This window comes from Anopheles stephensi, chromosome 2 (genome assembly GCF_013141755.1).
Source record: "Anopheles stephensi strain Indian chromosome 2, UCI_ANSTEP_V1.0, whole genome shotgun sequence".
Lineage (NCBI taxonomy): Eukaryota > Metazoa > Arthropoda > Insecta > Diptera > Culicidae > Anopheles > Anopheles stephensi.
Genome location: NC_050202.1, coordinates 75,260,589 through 75,276,057, shown reverse-complemented (window position 1 = coordinate 75,276,057; position 15,469 = coordinate 75,260,589). Strand labels below are relative to the sequence as shown.

General features: G+C 48.3%; 5 protein-coding genes across 13 annotated transcripts; 3 read left to right on the top strand and 2 right to left on the bottom strand.

Moving 5' to 3' along the window:
- The first annotated feature begins 422 nt into the window (after window positions 1-422).
- On the top strand, window positions 423-1,961 carry LOC118507649 (ADP-ribosylation factor 2). Of its 5 annotated transcripts, none has more exons than XM_036046415.1 (4): window positions 423-793; window positions 859-988; window positions 1,239-1,627; window positions 1,704-1,952. In XM_036046415.1, the coding sequence occupies exons 2-4, from the start codon at window positions 922-924 to the stop codon at window positions 1,788-1,790; spliced, it is 543 nt and encodes a 180-aa protein (XP_035902308.1). In that variant the 5' UTR covers window positions 423-793; window positions 859-921; the 3' UTR covers window positions 1,791-1,952. The 5 variants fall into 5 exon arrangements, with proteins under 5 accessions (XP_035902308.1, XP_035902307.1, XP_035902311.1 ...); XM_036046414.1 differs by having other exon boundaries at window positions 428-659; window positions 1,704-1,961; XM_036046418.1 differs by having other exon boundaries at window positions 437-691.
- Window positions 1,962-2,113: 152 nt separating this feature from the next.
- Window positions 2,114-6,867, bottom strand: LOC118507645 (ceramide kinase). Its single transcript, XM_036046406.1, has 8 exons — window positions 6,461-6,867; window positions 5,809-6,066; window positions 5,212-5,433; window positions 4,865-5,140; window positions 4,447-4,797; window positions 3,999-4,375; window positions 3,723-3,910; window positions 2,114-3,655 (listed from the first exon to the last, which is right to left on the bottom strand). The coding sequence occupies exons 1-8, from the start codon at window positions 6,570-6,572 to the stop codon at window positions 3,538-3,540; spliced, it is 1,902 nt and encodes a 633-aa protein (XP_035902299.1). The 5' UTR covers window positions 6,573-6,867; the 3' UTR covers window positions 2,114-3,537.
- A 278-nt stretch (window positions 6,868-7,145) lies between these two features.
- Window positions 7,146-8,707, top strand: LOC118507651 (protein lin-52 homolog). Of its 2 annotated transcripts, XR_004905681.1 has the most exons (5): window positions 7,173-7,465; window positions 7,535-7,603; window positions 7,693-7,752; window positions 7,836-8,046; window positions 8,311-8,424. XR_004905681.1 is itself a non-coding variant. In XM_036046421.1 (4 exons), exons 1-4 carry the CDS (start codon window positions 7,432-7,434, stop codon window positions 7,979-7,981), a joined length of 309 nt encoding a protein of 102 aa, XP_035902314.1. In that variant the 5' UTR covers window positions 7,146-7,431; the 3' UTR covers window positions 7,982-8,707. The 2 variants fall into 2 exon arrangements, 1 of the variants encoding a protein (XP_035902314.1); XM_036046421.1 differs by having other exon boundaries at window positions 7,146-7,465; window positions 7,836-8,707.
- On the bottom strand, window positions 8,112-13,013 carry LOC118507646 (prolyl 3-hydroxylase sudestada1-like). 4 transcript variants are annotated; one of them, XM_036046408.1, is made up of 7 exons: window positions 12,628-12,976; window positions 10,227-10,320; window positions 10,017-10,156; window positions 9,741-9,941; window positions 9,444-9,662; window positions 8,526-9,369; window positions 8,112-8,261 (listed from the first exon to the last, which is right to left on the bottom strand). In XM_036046408.1, the coding sequence occupies exons 1-7, from the start codon at window positions 12,785-12,787 to the stop codon at window positions 8,138-8,140; spliced, it is 1,782 nt and encodes a 593-aa protein (XP_035902301.1). In that variant the 5' UTR covers window positions 12,788-12,976; the 3' UTR covers window positions 8,112-8,137. The 4 variants fall into 4 exon arrangements, with proteins under 4 accessions (XP_035902301.1, XP_035902300.1, XP_035902302.1 ...); XM_036046407.1 differs by having other exon boundaries at window positions 8,122-9,369; window positions 12,628-13,013; XM_036046409.1 differs by lacking the exons at window positions 8,112-8,261; window positions 8,526-9,369; window positions 9,444-9,662; ... (1 more) ...; window positions 10,017-10,156; window positions 10,227-10,320 and adding an exon at window positions 10,413-12,118 and having other exon boundaries at window positions 12,628-12,990.
- Window positions 13,014-13,806: 793 nt separating this feature from the next.
- LOC118507648 (calcineurin B homologous protein 1) lies at window positions 13,807-15,430 on the top strand. The gene is made up of 2 exons (XM_036046413.1): window positions 13,807-14,008; window positions 14,628-15,430. The coding sequence occupies exons 1-2, from the start codon at window positions 13,942-13,944 to the stop codon at window positions 15,128-15,130; spliced, it is 570 nt and encodes a 189-aa protein (XP_035902306.1). The 5' UTR covers window positions 13,807-13,941; the 3' UTR covers window positions 15,131-15,430.
- Window positions 15,431-15,469: the final 39 nt, after the last annotated feature.

The window sequence follows — 15,469 nt, the reverse complement described above, 5'->3', positions numbered from 1 at the left end:
TAAACCTTATGAAGCCAAGATACTGAGGAAAAAAGCTAATAACACTGTCGGAAGTTTTACTTACTGGCCAAAACACTCCTGCTTCACTGCTCTCAATCAAGCACGATCGATATGCCATCTTCAATTCGATACCAACGCCAAGTGCTCTAGTGTCAGTCTATTTTTTTGCAATCTTGTCAAACCAAGCTCGTACGCTACACAGTGGGAAATTGCATGAATACATTTGGAAAACTTAAAATATTTAAAATCACAACATTGTTCGTTCTAAAAAAAAATGTGGAAAACTTACTTGAAATCACAAAATTTCATTAAAATTTTTCGTGCAAACAATGGTAATAAATTACGATACAAACTAATTTAAAAAATGAAAAACGGAAAATTTGCTGTTCTTCGCCGTGTCCGACGGTGCCGCCCCGCAGTCCACTGTGCTGTCAGAATTTATTAAAATCCCTATTGTAATTTGTATTCCAGCAAAACAGGCTCCTGTTTTAGCGACACTGACGTGGCATATTGTTATGTTTTGAATCGTGTAACAATAGAAATTACAGAAAATACGCCACCCGCTACCAGCGTGCAAAGTTCGGGCGGTGACAAAAATTGCAATAAAAGCTGGCAACAACCCACCACGCAACACCGCACGCCGTAGTCCAAGAGGCAAGGTAAGGCGACAGGTTCGCTGCTTTCATCACTTGTACGTGACGCATCTACTGTCCAATCTACGACGGCATACCATACCGCCAGCCCGCTCGATTAAAGCTACCGATACTCGTCCGGTCCGATCAAAACGCAGCACGTAGGACGTCGACAAAGCGAAAACTTCAGGGAAACAACTCACAATCGGTAATCCTTCGTTTACAGACTATCAGCAACACAGGAGGATTAGTGGCAGCAAAACGTAAACACAATCCCTAGCTCGACACGATGGGCCTGACAATTTCCAGTGTGTTAACCCGGTTGTTTGGCAAAAAGCAGATGCGCATATTGATGGGTAAGTCGTTCTGATTTACACAGTCGTTCCTTCGCACCTTAGAGGTTGTTCTGCTCGTTGACTTCCCGGACGGAATGTCTTGCTACGTGGTATGAATGAGTCTAGTAAGAAATGACAAATCTAGTAAGAATTCGTTGAACGTTAGGTCGAGAAAACTCCCATAGCCCATCGAGCTCCGTTCGACGCGCGCCACCCAGTCAAATGATTGCCCACGTTTCAAACTCTTCCATATCGTTCCGTCTCATTTTAGTCGGACTGGATGCGGCCGGTAAGACAACGATCCTGTACAAGCTGAAGCTGGGCGAAATCGTGACCACCATACCGACGATCGGCTTCAACGTGGAAACGGTCGAGTACAAAAACATCTGCTTCACCGTGTGGGACGTCGGCGGTCAGGACAAGATTCGTCCGCTCTGGCGCCACTACTTCCAAAACACGCAGGGACTCATCTTCGTGGTGGATTCGAACGATCGCGAGCGTATCGTGGAAGCGGAAAAGGAGCTGCACAGTATGCTGCAGGAGGACGAACTGCGTGACGCTGTGCTGCTGGTGTTTGCGAACAAGCAGGATCTGCCCAACGCGATGACGGCTGCCGAACTGACCGATAAACTGCACCTCAACCAGCTACGAAACAGACATGTAAGTAAAGCAAGCCGCTACCAATCCAATGTTTGCAGCCCGGTTCTTACGATACACGTTTACGTTCTTCTCGCAGTGGTACATTCAGGCGACCTGTGCCACCCAGGGCCACGGGCTGTACGAAGGGCTAGATTGGCTGTCAAACGAGCTGGCTAAAAAGTGATGATAATCTGGTCCGCTGTCGACCGCGCTGTGCCGGAAAGGTTTATTTTATAAGACGCTGGTGTATCGCCCGCCCGCTCCCCCCCCTTATACAATTGTCATTGTTTTCATATGAATAAACAATAGGATGAAGATTCCAACCATTAACACGATTAAACGTAAACCTAACGTAGCCAAGCGTTTACCGAATAATGTGCTACATCCGATCGGTCGGATTTGACTGACAAAACACACAGGCGGCCATCACGATTTAGCGCGATGATAAGCGTTATCGCTGAATTGCTGAGTTTCGGATGATTGTTCAAAAAGTGAGTGAACCTTAAGTTAAAGCAAAACACAAGCACCTTCTTGTACTTGTAAATGCACCCAGAAAACACACCTAGTTAGGAAAATTGGCTTTATTAGCATGTTGAGCATAACAGTTCCTAGGTCCCCTCAATCCCTTTTTTCTTTTGTTCACAACAGTTTAGTAAAGAATGTACACCGAGTTTACATTTAAATTTAAAGTTTTCCCACTCTCTAAGGCAGCACTGTGCGCCCGCCCCTCCCAACTGCGATATAGGAATGAGCGTTCAAGTCTTTGTCTGATTCTGTTCCGGTGCGTTTTTGTGGTCATATCATGCCCATCAGAATCGAAATAAATCACAATATTTTGCTGCTTTATCGATATTACTGCATAGAATAGTTTTTCGCCCCAATTTCTATCTAGATTTGAATTGGGGTAGGGTTTTGCGATTAATTGATTTAACATTATTGCTTTCTATTGCTTGTTCGTTCCTGGTTGGAAGGTAGCAGGGGAAATTAAGGCTTTTTGATGGACGTTGGAATGCTTCGAGGGTTGTTGCCGTGGCCAAGGTACACAACGAATCTCAATACTGCTCTATAACACCACCCAATATTGCTTTTCTACAGTCGGATCGGATTAATGCACATTACTACAAAGAACCCTGACCTATTGCCATGCCCGATGGAACCGTAGATTATGTTATGATTATGTGAAAATCATTAAGCAAATGGTTCCGTTCTGTTGTTTCGTGTTTGCGTTCAGCATCCACGATTTCGTTTGCCCTAGCATCGTATACCACCATCAAGTTTGTTTGAGCTCGCCAACAGCCCTGTCCAGCCAGTGTGACCGTGACCCGTGCCAGTGACTGTTGTCCAAATGAGGCGAACAAATAAGTCTTCAACACCGTTTTCCGATTGAGCAAATGCAAGGGTTCGTCAAGTCCTCGGTATGATGATGATTCTTACTCGCTAGTCGACCACTCAGCACCACTACGGCTACTCGCATAATGATATTGTCCGTTGCACAAACCCTAGAAAATTGCTTACGCGTTTCTTACAAACATAAGAATCTCGGCAAGATGTTTAACGTTTAAAACAGCAATGAGGACGTCGTCGTCTAATCTAACCCAACCCATACAAAATAGTTGTCGGTTTCCACTCCACTAGCTCCCTTCTAGCAGTGTTAGTATGCACCCCAGCAGCAGGATAATAGGACAATAAGATTAATAATAAAGATATGATCACAGTTTATCGTTTACGATACAGCTTCAGAAGAATAAAACAAAAAGGAACTAAGATAGCGTGTGACGGGGACAGAAAACAATTTCGCCACCATCGTATAAAAGACACAAGGGGGAAAATTTGAATCTCCTAAATTGAATACTTGGAGGTTGGTCGTCTAAAGCTTAAAATCAAACGTTTGATTAATACTACCCACCAAAGATACACCCAGGCCCCGGGCATTAGTTGCACAGACCGAAACAGCAGGCATCCTTATCGTCCGTATCCAGCGTATTTCCACCGTGACCGCCACTAGGTAGAATTCCACGGCGAAACACTCGTATTAACTGGCAATTGGATCTGGAACGGGTTAACTCATTAGTGATCTTATACATCCATAGCTCAATGCTTTTTACTCATCGCTTACTCAACAATAATGTTCGTATCGAGCAACACTTCTCCATCACAGTTCCATTTCGAGCGCCGTTTCAGCATTTCCGAGGATAGTGCCGGTGCCACTTCACCTCCATTCGTATCACCCTGCTGCTGCTGCTGCCCGTTCGCCGTGAACCGGAACTCCTTCGTACGATAAACTTCCACGAACGGTAGCTCACTCTACAGCACAAGCACAAAAAAAGAAGGGCCCAATCAATGCATTATTTACGACCCGAACAGGTGAACGGCCCCGCATCATCGCACGCACCAGTTTCTTCGTTTTCGATGTCATTGTCAGCAGCAGGCGAAGGTTGTTCAGCATGGACGTATGGCGCACAAGCACCAAATCGAGCAATCCATCACCCAGGTGGCAGAAGGGTGAAAATCCTTGCGGGCTTCGTTCGCACGAGCACGAAATGTTGGCACCGCTTACCATAAGAAACTTGCCCCGCACCACCAGCGGTTCGGTGTCGTCCGGCTCGGCACCAGCTTCACTGCCCACCTGACTACTGCAGAGAGCCTTTTTGCAGCGGCTGCACTGATCCAGACAGCGGACACCGTCGTTCGGGTCTTGCTTTCCCCGCCGATCGAGATGCACTACAATTTCTGCGCTGTAGCCTCGATTGGCGAGAAATTTCTTAAAGCCTGCAAAGAAACATTGGTTTTATCTTTAGTACAACCCAAATCCCTTCCTGCCGGGGGGTGTGGCTACATACCGGAATAATCGTATCGCTTCGGTCCCATCCACCGATACTTCTCACTGTCGTACGCAATGTCGCCCAGGTAGCCGTACGAGAGGGCGCTCGCGAACAGCTTCAACAGCTCGGGTCGCCGCGGTTTGCCTCCCAGGGACGGAGAACCATCGTCATCCTGCGCCACTGCATCCGCACCGTAGACGGCGGATATGTCAAGGCCACTGTGCTGCCCCAGTATGATGTGTATGATCGAGGTCTTTATGTCGGTGGTACCGTTCAGACAGCATGCCACCGTATCGGTACTGCCCGCCGGAATGATGCCGATTGGAATGTTTGGTTTCGGTAGGAACGGTGGATGCTTCACATCGATGCCTGCAAATCGAGCAAAATTAGCCACCGCAACGCAAAACCATCGGTAAAACACCTCTCACGAACTCACCGCAATCCATCATCGTGCGCGTGACCAAGCCGTTGAACAGTTCGGCAAACGTACCGTCGCCACCGCAGCAAACCAGCCCATCGTAGTTGTCCAGCACGATGCTCTTCGAGGTGACGATGTCGTAGATCTGCTGGGCACGTTGCGTTATAATGAGATTAATGTCCACCTGCGCCAACCGGAACAACGGTTTGGCGAACCGCTCGTACAGTGCCAGCGCATTCTTTTTGCCCCCGTACGGGTTTAGGAAGAGCAGCAAATTTTTCGGCCGGTTTTGATCTGCAATAACATGGATGGGTTGCGTTCATTAAGGAGCCGCTTTTGCGCAGGGGGCAGTTTGTTACTGTTACCTCGAAGGTCACTCGAGAGCCGATTGTACCACAGTTCCACGATGCGCTGTTCGCTGTTGTGCAGCGCGACGGACTTCACACGCCATCGGCTAGTTTTTGCACAGACGAGCGCGGCGTAGTGAAGGATAAGGTAATTAAAATTGCCAGCCTGAATCCCACCATCGAAGTAGTCGCTGGTATCCCGGCGATCGTCATGTGAGTCGGATAATTCATTCAGGCTACCTGCAACATCCATACAAAACGAGTTAATGGTTGGAAAAAAAGTTGATGAACTTTTTTTTGCTGTAGCTCAAGAGGTCAGGAATAGCCAAAAAAAATTTGTCTCTCATCGATATCCAGACAAGTGGCACCAAATTCGTACGAGAAATTACACATCAAGTACACTTCAAATCTAAGCGCAAATCATTCTGCCTCGTGACGTAACCAGACCCGTGCTGCTCTCACCGGCAATTACTCAAGGGGGGAGGGTCATTGAAACGTACGACCGCGCGGACGGCCGGATGGATGGATGGATGTACTTCTAACGAGGCAAACGTGTTGCTTTGATTCCTTGCACACCACTCTACTTCTACGTTCGCCCTCTCTGCCCGCCATTACCTCGGTTGCTGTGATGGTGCGGAATGTTGTTGCTGGCGTTCGTCGCGAGCGTGTTGGTTGTGGTCGAGCCGGACAGCACCGGAATACGATCGCTGTCCAGGCTGCCGTGGGCATCGTTTCGTGCGATCGGTGGCGCCGTTGGTGATGGTGGTGGTGGTGCTTTGCTGCTGCGTTTGCCCATCCATTGTTTGCCATTCGCGTGCGGGTGTTTCGATACCGCCACCGACAGTACGTCCGTTATCGGTACGGTGGTTTTAGCTAACAGGGAAGGCCGAATAAATCATCGATTAGTGCTGCGCCATCGATTCGCGAAGGATATTTGATAAGATAAATTCACAATCTTTATCACTTTAACGACTCAGCAAAACAGCAAATTAAGAACACTATCTACCATGTACCACGACGCAGGTGGTGTACAATATGCAGAACGTTCGCTGCACAAGGTTAAGTAATACATTTAGCAGCTTATTCGCTTCGTTTTGTTTATCTTTCGTACTTCCGTACCGAGCGACTTCCTGATTCGTTCGTTGTTTTTTTTCCCCTGGTGTTGTTACGTGGTTTTAAGGTCAAGGCCATTGATCTGCAACTCGTCGCGATTCCTCGACCGTCCCAAACCGCACCAAACACGATACGATGCAGACCACTAAATTACCTTTCTTGGACGATTCATCTTCCCACACGAGGATGCCCGCATTGTAAAACACACGATACCGCTTCTTGGCTATCACGAACGCATTGAGCAAAACTTCCTGTTCTTTGTCCATTGCGGAAGCGCGAACGAAAAATGCAACACACGACGACGGCCACCAACTGGGGGAATCCCTGCTTGCTTCGTTCCGGAAGCTTACATAGAGCTTGAATGATTTGCCTGTGCACTGCCAACCGTTGGTGTTGTTCCGATCCTGTTGCACAAAGTGTGTGGCAAGCGGCTTCCGAAACAGACGAGCTAACTTTACTGCTACTCTGGGGCGACCGTGCCGTGCCGTTCGTTGCCCGCTGGACAGCTGAAGGATTTTGTTCAAGGTTCGCTCGGCACTGCTGTGGGATCGCTGGTATTTTAACGAAGAAATTGAAAAACAATCTTTTTTAACGAAGCTAAACGTCATTCTAGTACGAAACAACAATGCACAGTGGGATAAGCCGCACACTAGCTGGTCGATAAAAAATCACTATTTTTTATGAAAAAAGATATAAATTAGTAGTGAGTAGTACCAAGATGTATTAGCTTTTAAATAAATGTATTTCCAAACGGTTTGCAATGATTTTGTTGCATAAACAATAGCTGACCACAGTGCGACGGCGTTGTGGCTACACCGTGCGATCGAAAGATGCATTCTAACGCTTCAACCCGACATCATACACACGGTCGCTTCAAAGACGCAAAACAATGTTGTCAAAAAATCCAGTTGCTCAGCTCATCAAACTACGGAAAAGTGCATAATATTTCTACATTTTTAAACCTTTAAAGCCTCAAATTTGCTACCAACCTTTTACCACTTTCAAGCCTTCTGCCACCGGCACGTTTGGGTTGTGAGAACCGTGTCCGACCGTATTTGAAATCTACATTTGCTACATCCAAAGCGTACGTGCTTCCTTCTGCTCGTACAAAGTCGTTGAAGAAAAATGCCCAAACAATACGATATAGATATTAAAGAAGGTAATGCTTTCGAACAAACTTAACCACAAACGAAATGTGACTGTAAACGACGGTATCTTTTTCTCCTAGAGCTTGACAATAGTGGATTGTTTGAGCTAATGGAAAGCAACGGAACAGCGGATATGTGGGAATCAAATAGTAAGTACGCAACCAAGGGCATCCGTTTACGAAACGGTCCCGGAGGGCAGAGTTTGAGTATGATTTAATTTTAAAATGTATCCCTTTAGATCTAACACCACCCTCCTGGATGAAGGGCCTAACGCAAGACGATATCAACGCAATGTATCGTAAGTAAAGCAAAATAAGCACCCCTATTATTATCGCGCTCCTGGCAATAACGACGACGGCGTAACGTTTTTTTTTTATCCAGAGCTTGGAACCTTATCGAAGAACGGATTGCTGGCGGAAATCAAGAAAATATTTGACCAAGCGTACAATATTGGACTACAGGAAGCGAAGGAGATTACTAAAGGGAAAAATTTGGAAATATTCTCCAATTTAACGAAACGAAAGTGAAGCCGTTTTTAGCATTACTTTTACACACCCTTACCCTTACCGGAAAACAACAATGAACTAATGAAATCATGCTAAAAAAAACAGAAGAAAATTTCCTTCAAAATCATTCAAACGAGAACGCCATCACACGTGTCGTCTTGGCATGACCATGGCAATTTACTCTACCTTTGTCTTTGCGCTTACCAGGCCGCTTTTGCCGCGGAAGTATTTAAGAATAGTATTGAACGAAAACACCACCGGAATCATGATGGGTAGAAACAGTGGAATATAGATGGCGTACTTCTGCTCGTTCGGGAAGTAACACCGGAAAACAACAATGAACTAATGAAATCATGCTAAAAAAAACAGAAGAAAATTTCCTTCAAAATCATTCAAACGAGAACGCCATCACACGTGTCGTCTTGGCATGACCATGGCAATTTACTCTACCTTTGTCTTTGCGCTTGCCGGGCCGCTTTTGCCGCGGAAATACTTAATAATAGTATTAAACGAAAACACCACCGGAATCATGATGGGTAGAAACAGTGGAATATAGATGGCGTACTTCTGCTCGTTCGGGAAGTACAGCAAAGCCAGCATGCTCGGATCAAAGAATGCTCGTTCGGCCGATGCGTAAGCTTCTCTAGCCAGCAGGGCCGCCCGTTGCAGACTGCCCGCAGCGAGCTGCTGCTTCGCTTCCACTATCTTCTGGTATGCGTTCTGAATGGCCGCACCTACCTCATCGTTGATCACGATATACTCGATGCCGCCGAGCAGCTGTATCAGTGACTGGAGCGTGGTGGTTGCCGAATGCACCAGATAGATGGTGTTGGTCCGGACGAACGTATCCACCTCCCACAGGCGCGGTTCAATCGTACTGTACGGTACCAGCGTTCCGCCCAGCAGGGGTGTATTGTTCTCGAGATCGAATATTTTGCGCAACTGGTACAACAGCACCGGCATCACGTCCTGTGCGTGCAGGTACACATCGCTAAACTGTTCGCTTTCCATGTACCGGACACACGTTGCCTCGGCCGGGTTAGCAAACACGATGCCACCCCACTTGGCGGACGTGAACGCTTCCACACTACCGCCGGACGCCGGTGGAGCCCGTTGACCATCGCGGCGGTAGATTTTGAGCGGTGCCTGAGCACACGGCGGCACGTACACGACCAAATGGATGCAGGGATGATCGGTGATCTGTGTGCCAAGCTTCTTCTCCAGCGAGGTGATGATGTGGGGCAGGCTATCCTCGGCCAGTGCGTAGTGGCGGCCTAGTTTCGTGTCGTCCGGTACCTGCTTTGGCTGTGTGCTAGCACCCTCGACAATGCCCACCTGATAGATCCATTGCGTTTTGATGGTAAAATTGGTGATGCCCGAAAGCTCGTTCAGAAACGGTTCGATGTAAGCTAAAACGACAAGGAGAGGAGCGTTCATTTAGCTTGAGTGTAACGATATCTCGTCCGATTGCTTGCACACATACTTTCTGCTGCTGCCCGTGCGTTCCAGTGCACCTTTTGCAGGTCCGGTCGAGGATTCAGCACCGTAATGAGCACCTCGTACTGTCCTTGCAACGGAGCAGAGTTCAAACGTAACTGGCGACCCCTCAGTGTCTGTTGCGCATCGCGCGAACCAAGTATGGCCTTCAGTTTGTACTCCTGCAGTATCCAGGACGAAAGCACTTGGTACGCTTTCAGCGATGCTAATAAAATATAGAAAATAGGTTAAAAAATAGCTACCAAAAAAAAAAAAAAAACAAAAGCTCAAGAGGATCACTTACAAGCACTTTCCGAAATAAAGGCCGTCCGGTCGGAAGTGACGAGTATGTCATCGTCCAGCTTGTGCCATTCGATGAACAGAAACTGTCCGGCCGAGGTGGGATACCGATGCAGCAGTTCCGCTTCCAACCTAGCCGGTGTCTTAATGCTCGCAACGGTTGCTGCATCTAGGGACAGCAGTTCCAAATCCAGCTCGAAAACAACTAGCGAAAGCGGAAAAAGGAGCAAGCAATTGGGTGGTCCTTGCTGCTGTGAAATTGCTTGCTCATTTTACTTACAATTCTGTTCAAATTTTTTACGCAACTCAAAGGCCAGAATTTCTCGCCGCTCGGCAGACGGACAGTACAAGCCCAACCGGAACGCGGCCCTAATAGGTTCCTCGTTCAACGCACGTATTTCCGAGTACGGTAGCGAAACGCTGTGAAGTAAAAGGATGTAAATCAATTAACCGTCATTGGTGTAAGGATATTGAACGGTAACGATCTTACCGGTAAACTTCCGTCGTTTTCCACCACATCGGTACCCCGATCACGATGATGATCACGATGAAGGCAAGCGTCGCGTAGATGTGAATGGCAGCAGCTGTGGGGATAGGATGTTGGTAAGTATTTAAAATTTAAACCGTGTTGTAAAATCCCCCGAAACATCCAACATAAAGGAAAACGCACGAAACATTGCTATCGCTTGCATGTGCAACTTTATTTTGCGCCAAGGAAGGAACACACAGAGCAGCGCGCGTGGGCAGGTGGTGCGACAGTGCTTTTCTACTCCTTGTAACTGCACACCAGTATGTAGGTGTAAGCGTGACCGGTGCTGCTAGCGTTAGCCCGTTCGAGATGCGTGTTGTGCGAAACATATTTGGTAAACTTGGTCGTTCCTTCCGCGCGGTACACCACGTTCAGCACATTGTCCTTCGGCAGCAGCGTTAGCAGCACGGGATCCTCGTCGTAACATTCGGCGTACGCAGCCGACGACGAGGACGAAGGTTGATCGTGCCCCGAAGATCCTTGCTGCTGCTGCTGCTGCTGTTGATCCGCTTCCGGCACCAGGTAGGTAATGACACCGACGTTTTCCTGCGCGTTAAGGTAAAACGTAAGATCGAGCGTACTGTCGGCGTACGTGGACGAGTCGCCGAGCACCGTGTAACAGCCGCGCTCCCACCGCTGCAGCTCGATGGCACATTTGGGCGCTTTCGCCTTTCGACCGTACAGGTCCAGCTCGGTGTAGTCGTACAGCAGCCGGAACATTGTTCGGCTCGTGAACAAATCGTACAGCTCGCCCAACGGGCTAGCGTCGGTGGGCAGTGTTTTAAAGTTCAGCACCTCGTACTTGCGCAGATGGGCCGGGCCCTTAATTTTCCACTCCAAGTTCGGTACGTTGCAGAGCGTTTCCAGCAGGACCGAAAACCGGGGCAGCAGCAGAAACTGTTCCAACGAAACCTCGGAAAACATTTCCACCTTCTTCTGCACGTTCTGTTTCACCTCGTCCTCGAGATAAACGTCATTGATCCACCCGGCAAGATCAATATCGACCTTTCGCGGACTAAGGTAGTGTGTGTCGACGATGATCGCAGGAGGCTGTGGTACGCTATTCGAGCTAGTTTTACCAGCGCACTGCGCGGCCGGTGCCGTTGGGCCATGGAACCATCCGTTAATGGTTAACCGTGGGTAGTCGAAGGTGGTCACTTCACCCACCTGGTGGAACGATTTTTCACACACCCGAAACAGGACCAGCTGATTGTTCTGTGGGTATATTTTGTCCGTCACCGGAAACACGGGCAACTGGTTGCCGTCCGCTTTGAACAGCTCCAACGCACCACCGTCCTTCTCGCACCACTCCCGATGGCAGTCCCAGGGACTGAGGTAGAACACGTACGCTATCCGGCGGTCGGACAGCAAATCATCGTGCACCAGCAAGTAATCGCCCGCATTGTACATCGAGCAGGAGGCGGACACGTGCGTTAGCTTGATGCCGGTCAGTTCCTCCACCAGTGGCATCATCTGTTCCTTCAGCACCGTGTAGAAGGCCTGCAGATAGTCACGCTCGAGGCTGCACAGATCGTTCGTCTGGTAAAACTCGTACAGATCCATCTGCTTCCGTTTCCAGTCGACCGTACTAAACTCTGCCTCGAGCCGTTTCGTTGCATCGGCACGGTTCACATCCTCCTGGAGAAAGTGCTGAAACACGGCCAGCTGAAAGGGGTCCTGCTTGAGCTGGTAATTGTTGCCCGCGATGCTTTCTTTCCGCTGCCAGGCCACTTTAAATCGTTCGCGGAAATCGTCGTCGAAAAAGCAACCATTGATTGAGACTAGCTCCGTGTTGCTGTCGTCGACGATGGTGCCGCGTTTGGTACGCTTGGCAGCTGGCGGTGTTGGAGCATCTGCAAAGGAAATGGACGAGGAGTGCGCCATTAGCCATTTGATACATTCGCTCGCTCGTCTTTAATCGTACAAGAAAGAAGGATGTGTTGCACTTTGTTAGTGTATTGGGGGGGTGGGTCTTAAAACAGAAGAAAATCACACTCACCCATCATTTTTTCCCGAGTCTGGCCCCCGTTACCCCCCGGCTACACCGGCTTGCGAGTTTAAGCTAAACCCTTACTGAAAAACATAAAACACACTTCCGCGACGCGTACAATTCGGAACCGGCGGTGGATTGTTTCGCGCGCAAGGTAAACAAAGCCAAACCGTTTCATTTACGAGTGCCTTCATCCGGTAAAAATGTTGGATAGTCGTGTGAGCGTGCATTTCCGCAAAGCGCATGTGGCGAAGAAAAAGGTTACAGAAAGGGGGTGGTTCATACTTTCGGATGCGTGTTGGCTTGCCCGTGGATTGTTTAACGCAATGTGGAATATGTGGAACCTGGTTAGAATACGTAAAAGTGCTTTACCATCCTCGCGCGCCGTAGACCCGGACCGGTCGGATTGTTCCGCGGTGCCACCACCATCATCAGCATCATCGCCGTGCGCCCTTCGCTTATCGGTGGGCTTCATCGTGTCGTTGCCTGCTTTGGTTTGTGCTATTGCTTCTTCACCAGTCTTTGCACTCATTTTTTTACTTTAAATACTAAAGGATGTGCGGATCTTCTGGCCGCATAGGTGACGAGTTCCGAACGACTAGCGCAACGGGAAATCCGCGGGTTCACTTTCGTAGTTTTGCTGCGTGCGAAGAAAAATAGAGAATGCTTGCTTTTCATTTGGGCGAGGTGTCAAAAAGGCGTGTTTGACAGTTCGTGCCGCACCGTCCGTTTGTCAACACCAGCAACTGTCAGTTGCACAAACACTGCAGCGCAAGGTGTATGTATTTAGAAGGTGGATTTTTATCGATTTGACAGGGCGACATTTTAGTCGAGTTATGTCAGAGTTTGTTTACAAAATCATATGGTATGGGGCTACCAACATGAACAACCAGCCTCGATTCTCAGTCCTTTGAGCAATTTCGCTAATTTATGGGTCATCTTCGCATATTAAGTGTTGTCCCACAGACGATTGACGATATTTGGTTGCATTTTTCGTCAAAAAATCGCAAGCGATACCACCACCGGCGCCTCCTCCGACGCTGCCGTCACTCTTCTCAATACCCTTCCCCTTGATCACCACCAAGGTATGTAGATATAGAAGGTAGAGTTGTTTAGAGCAAATTGACATTTCTCGACCTGACATAACAGTTCCGTGGTGATCGAGAGGAAAGGTATTGAGAAGAGTGATGGCAGCGTCGGAGGAGGCGCCGGTGGTGGTATCGCTTGCGATTTTTTGACGAAAAATGCAACCAAATATCATCAATCGTCTGTGGAACAACATTTGATATGCGAAGATGACCCATAAATTAGCGAAATTGCTCAAAGGACTGAGAATCGAGGCTGGTTGTTCATGTTGGTAGCCCCATACCATATGATTTTGTAAACAAACTCTGACATAACTCGACTAAAATGTCGCCCTGTCAAATCGATAAAAATCCACCTTCTAAATACATACACCTTGATCACCACGGAACTGTTATGTCAGGTCGAGAAATGTCAATTTGCTCTAAACAACTCTACCTTCTATATCTACATACCTTGCTGCAGCGTACTTCATTCGCAGTGGCCAGGAGTTTCCAGACGGGTGTGCGTGTTGTTTTGCTTGCGTTCGCTCGCTGTTTTGATCCGACAACAAAAAGTGCTTAATTTCCTTCCAAAGTACAGCCAAGCGCATTGTCCGTAAAGATGGGTAACAAATCATCCCTTTTGCTGCGCGAGGAAGAGATTGCCCAGATTCACGAAGAGACTGGATGTGAGTAGATTTTTGTTCACCTGCCTTCATATTGCAAGCACTGCACACACTGCAAACAGAGGACAGAACCTTGAACTGCATCATCGGTCGTGTGAGTGTGCGTGCGTGTTTGCCGAGTGCAGTCCGGAACCTGTGGCCAACGTGTGCAACGTAATTAGTTTGAAGAAAAAACCATGAAGTTCTTCATCCGTCCCCGGAATTGGAACACCACCCCCATAGAGCGGTGTCACACTTTTCTAGTTGCCTTTATCTAGCTCGCCTTCGTTTGCCAAAGTGCTCGTAATTAAACACGGGCGCGATAAGCGAATTAGGTGTACACGTTGAGCAATGCTGTACAGGCCTCGGCAACCCCTTCCCGTCGTCACTAAGTTCTACCGGGCACAGAAAGATAATTAAAAGCTTTCTCGCTGCAGCACGTCCCATATAGATGGCACGGGTGGCACGTTGAAACTACGTCATTGAACGTCGTTTGCGCGTGTCGTTTGGTGGTTGGATGATATCCATCAAAAAAAGGGCCGGAAATTGACGTGACGCTACGGAACTTATCTTCCCATCGTTTGCTTTTTGGTACAAAAAACACTACAAAGACTTGTTTCATTTTCATTTCAACATTTTGCAGTTACTCCAAACCAAATCGAACGGCTGTACTCCCGCTTCACGTCGCTCGATCGTAACGACTGCGGTACGCTCTCCCGGGAAGACTTCCTGCGCATCCCGGAGTTGGCGATCAATCCGCTGTGCGAACGTATCGTGCACTCGTTCTTCGCCGACAGCAATGACGATCGGGTCAACTTCCGCCAGTTCACCCGGGTGCTTGCCCACTTCCGGCCGATCAAGCCGAACAAGGAGAACCGGCTGAACAGCCGCGAGGAGAAGCTGCGCTTCGCGTTCAAGATGTACGATCTGGACGATGACGAGACGATCTCGCGCGACGAGCTGCTGAACATACTGCAGATGATGGTGGGAGCGAACATTAGCCAGGATCAGCTGAACAGCATCGCCGAACGTACGATCGTGGAAGCGGACACGGTCGGGGTGGGCAAAATTTCGTTCGAAGACTTTTGCCGCGCCCTGGAACGCACCGAGGTGGAGCAGAAGATGTCGATCCGCTTTCTGAACTGAAGCACACCGGACGCGGACCCGTGGGTGGGAGGAGGTCTACGAACAAAGATTTAAACGATCCGTGATGTACGTACCGGTCGGTTTGCTTCCTCATTCCTTGTGTGTAGATATTAGTTAGACGAATGTTTCTAGAGGCACAAAACTTATTCTCCTTTCCGTTGGTGCACACGCACCGGTGTGGACACCATTTATTAAACACCAACACACACACATAGCTTGACGGGTGATTGGAATGGTAAATGTAAATAGGCTTTTCAATGAATGGTAAAATAAAGATGGAATGTTAAAATAGAAAAATAATATTTTTTCCCCTTTTTCGCTGCTGAGTTAAGACGCTAT